General features: G+C 46.5%; 1 protein-coding gene across 1 annotated transcript in view; it reads left to right on the forward strand.

Moving 5' to 3' along the window:
• The window catches only part of SEC14L3 (SEC14 like lipid binding 3), an 11,037-nt gene extending 3,533 nt beyond the window's left edge, over positions 1-7,504 (forward strand). The window contains exons 6-12 of the mRNA XM_011373314.1: positions 1,443-1,538; positions 2,159-2,219; positions 3,454-3,537; positions 5,130-5,236; positions 5,639-5,778; positions 5,875-6,044; positions 6,890-7,504. Of these exons, the coding sequence (XP_011371616.1) occupies positions 1,443-1,538; positions 2,159-2,219; positions 3,454-3,537; positions 5,130-5,236; positions 5,639-5,778; positions 5,875-6,044; positions 6,890-7,011 (780 nt within the window). The 3' untranslated portion in view covers positions 7,012-7,504. The remainder of the gene's footprint in view (positions 1-1,442; positions 1,539-2,158; positions 2,220-3,453; positions 3,538-5,129; positions 5,237-5,638; positions 5,779-5,874; positions 6,045-6,889) is intronic.
• The last annotated feature ends 1,375 nt before the right edge of the window (positions 7,505-8,879 follow it).

Genomic DNA, 8,879 nt, shown 5'->3' on the forward strand with positions numbered 1-8,879 from the left:
GGGGCTCAGAGAGATGGTGTCACTTGCTCAAGGATGCACAGCAGGGAAGTGGTAGTATCTGCATTTGAATCAGGTCTGTTGTCCTTCAGAATCCATGTTTTCTGTCATTAAGCCTAACTCCTCTCCATGGAAAGGGACATAGGAGACATCGAGGGCAGAACTAGGGCGCTCAGAGACCTCAGGCCAGAACTGACTGAGGCTTGGCTTTGCTGTGTACCTGCTGTGAACAAGGCCCTCCCCTGAAAGCTCCTCAGTTTTCTCACCTGGACAATAGTGCCACCCTCCATAGGAGGGACAATGCTTTACCACAGTATGTGTAGGCTGAGGCCACCCTAGCCAGCCTGATCTGGGGGTCTCTGGGGAGGTGCATCATGCCATGTTCCATTTATCTTTCCAAGCACAGGTGATCCAGAAGTACATGCCTGGGGGCCTGTGTGGCTATGACCGTGATGGCTGCCCTGTGTGGTATGACATCATTGGGCCTCTCGACCCCAAGGGCCTGCTTTTCTCAGTCACGAAGCAAGACCTGCTCAAGACCAAGATGAGGGACTGCGAGCGCATCCTGCATGAGTGTGACCTGCAGACGGAGCGGGTGAGGCCCAGGCTGAGTGTGTGTGTGTGGGGCAGGGAGCAGGTGACTGGGGCAGGCGAGGCCACCCTCTACTGTTACGGTCAGAGGGCTCTGAGATCAAACACCGGCTCTGCCACTTCCCAGCTGTGCAGACTTGGAAAGTCACTTCACCTCTCTGAGCCTGTTTCTTCACCTACAAAACAGGGATAATAAATAACGGTTGCAAAAGTTAGATGAAATAGTGCAAGTATATGGCCTAGCACACAGGGCCTAATATATTTCTCAACAATGCTAGTTATTGTTATTCCTATTGAGTCTTTGCCCAGCTGTTCCTTCTTTCTGGATAAACCTATCCATAGCACACACACCTACCTTCCATCTATCTCCTATTTCTGCTTCAGGTCTCAAATTTAGATGTCACCTTCTCTGAGGCCCCTATCTGGGTTAATATGTGTTCCCACAGCTCCTGTACTATGAAGGTCTTGAGGACAAGAAGTATGGATCATTGAGAATTTTGTTATAATGTCAGTACCTGGCACAAAATAGGTGCTCGATAAATATCAGTTGGACGAATAGAGGGATGAACGAATGAATGAATGAGTGGCAGTATGAATAGATGGATGGGTAAATGGATGGGTCAATTAATGGATAGATGGTTGGATGGATGGATGGATGAACAGATGGATGGATGGATGATATATGGATAATAGATGATGAATGGATGGTGGATGGGTGGTGTGTTCACTGTTTTGTCCACTCAGTCCTCTGGGGACAGAGTAGGGGGCTTTAAGAAGCCCTTAGGGGTCATGTGCTGAGTCATCATGGCTTAAGTTCTGAGCCTACGCCCTTATCCTTGCTCTCATCCTCACAGCTGGGGAGGAAGATTGAAACCATTGTGATGATATTTGACTGCGAAGGCCTAGGATTGAAACACTTCTGGAAACCGCTGGTGGAAGTGTACCAGGAGGTGAGGAGAAAGCCCCAGAGCACCCCCTGCTTGTTTTAACAACAGTTTGGCATGCTGTGACCTAGCTGCTTACTCACAGACAAGATTTGGTACAAGGTGGTGGCCTTTCTGGACGCTGTCACTGTGACTCAGGACCCAAAGATATGTTTCCTACAAGATCTCATAAAACAGGACTTAGGGACAACATATGTTGAGACTATAGGGATCAGCTTCCACTGAACCTTTCCCAGGGTCATTCCTAACTCTATGACTTGAACAAGTTATTGGGATACAAATAATCTGCATTTGAAAGGGATATAGAGATACTTTAGTGAGTTGATATGTAAAATGCATACACAGTTCATGACAAATAATGAACATTTAATAAACAGAAGTCATTATTATTACTATACTATCATTACTATAATACTTACTCTAAAAATGATTATTATGTAATTATTATTAGGGTGAGATTGCAATAGTCTGAGGTGAGAAGGTCCCCTCCAGGGGACAGTGGAGGTGATGGAAGGAAGGGAAACCCTCCACAGACCTATGAATGCTCTAAAAGGAAGACTGTAAAGGCGATGGGGGTAGGAGAAGATGAGGTGTGGGCTCTAATGGAGTATTTCTTGGTTCCACAGTTCTTTGGCCTCCTTGAAGAGAATTATCCTGAGACCCTGAAGTTTATGCTCATTGTGAAAGGTGTGCAGCAAGTGACTTCACTTTCTTTTGCCTCCGTTTCTTCATCTGTGACCTGGGGATAATAGTGCCTTCTTCCCTGGGCTATAGTGAGGCAGGTTGGTTGCTTGACTGTATGCAAATCTCTTAGAGTGTCAGGAAAAGTAAGTGCTTCATAAATGATAACTTCTATGGTTGGCCTTACTACAAGAGGAGGCAGCTCCAACTCCAGCTCTTCCAGGAATCTCCCGGCACTTCTCCTGCCACATTGATCTCTCCCTCCCCAAATTGCCTCTGGCACTGGCGACTGGTGCAGCCCAGACTGGTCTTTTCTGTCTACTGCCTTCTGAGGGACCACCAATTATCTTGTATGTGTTCATCCTATTTTCCTCATTGGGTTGTCCACTCCTTGAAACCAGGGCCTCTGATTCTCCACTTCTGTTGTATTCCTCACAGGCTTGGGGTTTTGTGGATGTTCAATGAGTATTTGGATGGTTGTTGTTTGAGTGGGTGGGTAGGTGGATGAAAGGATGGATGCATGTTTGATGGTTAGCTGGTTGATTGGTTGATTAGTTGTTTAGTTGGCTGTCTAGTTGACTAGCCAGTTGATGCCAGGCTAGTTGACTGGCTGGTGGTTGGTTAGATAGTTGATTGGTTGGGTGGGTGGTTGCTTGGTTGACTGATTGAGTGACTAGCTGGCATTTTGGTTGGGTGAGTAGGTAAGTTGGCAGATTGGTTAGTTGGCTGGCTGGTTTGTTGTTTGGCTAGATCTAGGATGGTTGGCTGTTGATTGTTTGAATAGCTGACTGATTGGTTGTTTGAATGGTTGGCTGGGTGGAGAGAGCAGTTAGTTGGGCAGTTAGCTGATTATATAGTTAGCTGATTGGTTTACTGATTGCCTGATTTGTTGATTGATTGTTTTACTATTTGGTAGGTTGGCTGATTGGTTGGTTGGCTGTTTGGTGGGCTGGTTAGAAGATGAATTAATTGACTATTTGTTGACTGTTTGGTTGGTAGATTAGATTTGAGTGAATGGCTGTTTTGTTGGTTTCTTGTTAGTTGTTTGACCAGTTGGTTGGATAGTTTGTCAGGTGCAGCGCACTGAAATTGTCAAGGTATCATTGGCTATGACTGTTATGGAAAGAGTGGCCCAATGGAATTATTTTCTCTCCATTATTGTTCTCTCCATTGACTGTTATGGAAAGAGTGGCCCAATGGAATTATTTTCTCTCCATTATTGTTGTTTATATCTCTCCAGCCACTAAACTGTTCCCTGTGGGCTACAACCTCATGAAGCCATTCCTGAGTGAGGATACTCGTAGAAAAATTATGGTGCTGGGAAGTAAGTGATTCTAATTCCATCCCCCGACCTCTGTACATGGGTTTTGGAGTAAGGCTGGTTCATCACCCCGTCCAGAGATCCTCATATCACCTAGACTCAGAGGTTCCTCCTCAAAAGTGAGGTGGATCTTACATTGTATAATCTATGCAGTTTCCTCTGCCTTATTCCCTGCCTTTGGTGACTAAGACTTCCACATTTTCCTCCTTATTGTTTTCAGTTGGTTGCTAGTCAACCTCTGGGCAATGGACCTCAGTTTCCTTTCAACACTCATCATCTCAGTGCTTCTAAAGGCAATTTGGGCTGAGGAGGATGAGGAAGAAGAGCAGCAAAAAGAGACATGATTCAGAGAAGGGAGGCTCAGAAAGAAGGGACTGGATAAGTAAATAATGGATCCATTTGGTGAATTATTGGGCAGCCATGAAAAATGATTTCATATCATGAGAAATGTCATTAGTTTTTATTTTTTAAAGTAGATTATAAAGAGGTGTGAACAATAGGATCTTATTTTTGTGAAAACAAAAATAAAAAACAACTACAACAAAATGTTAATTTGTGGATGACAAGAAATTTGGTAGTTTTTAATTTTTGGTCTTTTCTATATTTTCTAAATTTTATGATAACATGTATTACTTTTATAAGTAGAAAATGTTGTTATTATTTTAAATGACAGAGAAAGAGAAAGAAATAGAGAAGAGAAATAGTTTCTTAAACTCAAACCAATGACCCTGAGCTTGGAAAATAACTTCTCACAAGCAGAATGGTCATATCATCAAATCAGGGGATCTGAGAATCTGGGGCTGAGGGAGGAATAGCTTACAAATCCCTGCTTTTTCTCCCTTCCTGATACTTGAGTCTCTGCCTCTGCCCAATACCACTGGGACAGGGATCTGGGTGAATCACAAGGTAGCCCCCCAAATCTTGGAGTAGTATGTGTAGCTACTACATTCCAGATCCAAATCCAGACCTCTTACCCAGTTGGTGGCACACAGGGCTCTGTGTATTTGGCCCTGATGTACCAGACATTGTAGTCTTCACCTTCATCCCTGTGGTGGCAAAGAGTCTCCCATGGTCATATTGGGGTGAGGGAGATAGCCTGGGTTGGTCACAGGACTCTATGGTGACACCACAGGACTAAAAACTCTAAGAGCTTTGCATAAGCACAAAGAATAGTAACAAACATGATGATTGTGGTTATTAAACAGTGGAGTGGGGAGATGTTTTCCAAAGACCCGAGGCTGTCTCTCCCTCACCAAGATGTCTGACCACTTAAACACTGTGTGGCCCCTAACAAGGTCCCTGACCCCACTGGGCTTTAGAGTCACCTAGAGATGACTAGACAACTCTTATCTTCGCTACTCATGACTGAGAGATCCTCCCTCCAACACCCATCAGCCAGAGGGAAACATGTTTCCATAGCAACGTGATGCTTAAAGACACTTCCTATAGCCTGAGGCATGGGAAGCTGGAGAATTAGCCTTGGTAACCTAGCTTCTATATGGTTTCTCCTCAAGCTCATATCCTCCTGGTGGGAATGGGGGAATGACAAGTCCTCTCCATGCCCAATAACCACCCTTCAACCCCTCTGCTCCCAGGCAACTGGAAAGAAGATTTGCTGAAACTCATCAGTCCTGAGGAACTGCCTGCCCAGTTTGGGGGGACCCTGACTGACCCAGATGGGAATCCCAAATGTTTAACTAAGGTACAAAGGGCCCCAGGACAGGGGAGGGAAGTGGAGTAGAGCTGGGTTCCTTTCTCACCCATCCATTCCACAAATGTCTATGGAGAGACCCCTGTGAGCTAAGTGTTGAGTAAAACAGCCACAGCCCTGCCCTCACAGAGCCCTCAGCAGCTGTGCAGGCAAACAAGAAATGAGAAAAATTTTGACCCAGAGGGATGAGCTGGAAAAGGAAGTTCCCAGAGGAGACTCTGACCCAGCTTGGAGAGTCAGGGAAGACTTCCTGAGGGGTAGGGGAAGACAAAATGAGTAGGATACTTCCAGGAGATGGTGAAAGTGTCTCAGGTAGGAGAAACAGCATGAAATGGCATGAACAACACAGTACCCAGAATAGGAGAGCAAGCCCATTCTGTCCTGTGTCTGCAGATCAACTATGGTGGAGAGATCCCCAAGTCCATGTATGTGCGGGACCAGGTGAAGACTAAGTATGAGCACTCGGTGCAAATCAGCCGTGGCTCCTCACACCAAGTGGAGTACGAGATTCTGTTCCCAGGTTGTGTCCTCAGGTAAGGACAGGCCACTGACACCTATCTGGGCCCTAGCCTCTCAGGGACCCATCAGACAGAGCAATAATCTGTCCCCTTCCCCCCATCCACACACAGGTGGCAGTTTTCATCTGATGGTTCAGACATTGGCTTCGGGGTTTTCCTGAAGACCAAGATGGGGGAGCGGCAGAGAGCAGGGGATATGACAGAGGTGCTACCCACCCAGCGCTACAATGCCCACATGGTGCCAGAGGATGGGAGCCTCACCTGTGCAGAAGTTGGTGTCTGTAAGTCTGTCCCAGCTGGGCCCCAGATCCAGAGGGCTAAAGTCATCTGTCCCATGGTTTAGGGGAGGAAACAGAAGGGAAGTGACCCCCCAGGGACACAAGACCTAGGTTAGTGCCATTCATTCACACAACCACTCATTTGGTTCACACCCATGGGTACCTATTGTGCATTAAGAGCCAGAGACCCACAGACTCTGAAGGGGTCGAAAGCCCTTGGGCCACAGGACATAGGCAAGGGACAAGAAGGCAGATGTAACTCTCCCCAGGAGGAAACTTGGGAAACTCTGAGAAGTAAATCAGCTTGTCCAGAGCCACATATTTGAGTGTGGTGCCAAGGTCCCACCTCAGCCTTGTAGTAGCTGTGTAGCCCTCGGCGAAATCTTACCAATCTGGGCTTTTGGTTTACTTACCTGTGAAACAGAGATTATAACCCCTGCCTCTCAGAGTGTCTGTGAAGAGACAGAAAGCATGTGCAGGCCTGGCTCAGCACCCCACTTCATCTAAGGGGGCTCAGAGGTCTCTGACATTCCCGACTGCTCCCTTGAACTCCTGTTATGCAAGTGTGCAGGTGCGGAGACAATGGGATGCAGTGGCCATTGTTCTCATTGCCAGTTTGTGCAACTAAAGCCAGTCTGTAAATGTGCCAGGGGGAGGTCAATGTCTATTTACAAGTTCTGCTCAGGGTGGCAATTCCCATGGGGAAGGGAACAGGAGTGGTGGGAACTTGGCCCAGCTTGGCAAACACAACAGGTAGAAACACAGCCTGTCCTTCCCTATGGCTGGGGCAGAGACACAGGGAATGTAAAGCCAGCCCCAACTACATTTCCACTCATCTGTTCCTCCAGACGTCCTGCGCTTCGACAACACCTACAGCTTTGTCCACACCAAGAAGGTCAGCTTCACAGTGGAGGTACTGCTCCCGGACGAGGGCATGCAGAAATACGACAAGGAACTCACACCTGTCTAGGCAACTTCCTCACTTCTCAGAGACCCCTAATCTTCTGCTTTCTCTCTACATATCCTACCCTTCCCCCAGAAACTGATCATTAGTTCTCCTGGCTCTAACATTAGTGAGTAGAGAAAGAGCTACTGTGGGGAAGACTCATATGCTGTGGTCAGATCAGGAGAGGTATGAGAGGCATAGCCTTGGAGGATACCAAGGTTGCAGAAGAGGAAGAAGCAAGGGTAAAAGCAAGAAGCGGATGTCACTGAAACCCAAGAAATAGTAAAGTAAATCTCCTTGCCTTTGCCATGACTTCTAAGGCATTTATATGTACTTGAATTCCTTCATTATGAGCTATAAGCAACTTGGGTTGGAGCTGTATCTAAATTATTTTTACTTTTGCTCCTCATAGAGTGGACGTTCAGTGTAGCCTTGTAACGTTAAAAGGAGGTAGGGAGCAGGTGATTCATGGATGTGCATGACAAGACAGAACATACTCGGGAAGATTTCAGCACCTTGGACAGGAACAAAGCCAGGAAAGGGATGAACTTTCTTAAAGATTCAATCAGGTTCCAGATTTCTGGCAGAGGCTGCCCCCTTGGGTAGGTAGGAGATGCTTATATAAGGCTCTATCTGAATTGAGGCACACAGTTTCCCCCACCCATCACTCCCACCCTCATCTCTTTTCCTTGGAATGCACAGCTTATGTTTTAAGCAATTTAAGAAAGTTTCCTGGAAGCAAAGTAGGTCACATCTGACTCTAGTTGCTGCCCAGTGATAATAATTAAAAAATCATAGCTATCATTCAGTGAGTGCTCTTTATGTACCACACACAGTGCCAAGTACTTTATGAGTTTAGCTGACTTCACTCTCACACCTCCTCCAAGACTGCTTTTCGTGTCCACCTTATGAGTAAGGAAACTAAGGTTCAGAGAGGTGAAGTCATTCATCCAATATCACACAGCTCTTAAGTAGCAGATCCAAAACCCAAGGGTGTTTTGTTTTTTTTTCTTTACTCCAAAGACATGGCTCTTAATTACTCCATAATATCTCCAGCTGGGCCTGGGGCATTGCCCTCTCCTCATCCTCTTCCACATCATCCTTGAACATGAGGCCTCCATGCTGAACTACAGCATCTCGCTATCCTGCTGAGACCCAGGACCAGACCTGGGGATCACTGAGAGGTACCTGGGGGACAATCAAGGGGACAGAAGGACTCATCGGCTTAGAGTGTACCTGAAGCAAGTTTCCTAGGAAGCCATGGAGAGGCTCACACTATGGGAGCTCATTGCTCCTTAAAGCCACATTAAAAGACATCTGCCCCATTACTAGAGTTTAGGAACAGATGTTTAGCCTGAGAAAAGGACAGAAGTTTTAAAGTTAGCCATAAGTGACAAGACTCTAAAGCCACTGAAGCCACTCTGTCTGGGAAGGGTAGCCCAAGTAGACAGGTTCAGACCCAGATAAGTTCAGACCAGACACAAAAAAAGGATTGGTTACTAATGACCAAGTACAACAAGATAGACCTTTACACACAATTATACCAGTAGTCTAGCTAAGCAAGACCCCAGGGTAAGGATGAGCCCTCTGCCCTCCCTCCCCCTCCATCAGCAGCCCCACAGACCCTAGTCGAAGATGAGGGTGTCCTCTGGGAGCAGTTCAGGTACTGGCTCTGGGAGCCCACACACTCAACCACATAGAGTTTCATGACCCAGTTTAACACAGGCTGGATGCAGGCTTTAGAGTAAGCCACAAGCCTTCCACATGGGCAGGTGGCAAGGCATTTGAGGGAAGAGAAGGAAGAGGGTTATTCTTGGTATGTAGTTATGGCCACCTTCTAACAGATATATACTTCATGCCTGGTAGGTCACAGCCATAATTCCATTTATTCC

Source organism: Pteropus vampyrus, unplaced genomic scaffold (assembly GCF_000151845.1).
Source record: "Pteropus vampyrus isolate Shadow unplaced genomic scaffold, Pvam_2.0 Scaffold223, whole genome shotgun sequence".
In the NCBI taxonomy this organism is placed as follows: Eukaryota; Metazoa; Chordata; class Mammalia; order Chiroptera; family Pteropodidae; genus Pteropus; species Pteropus vampyrus.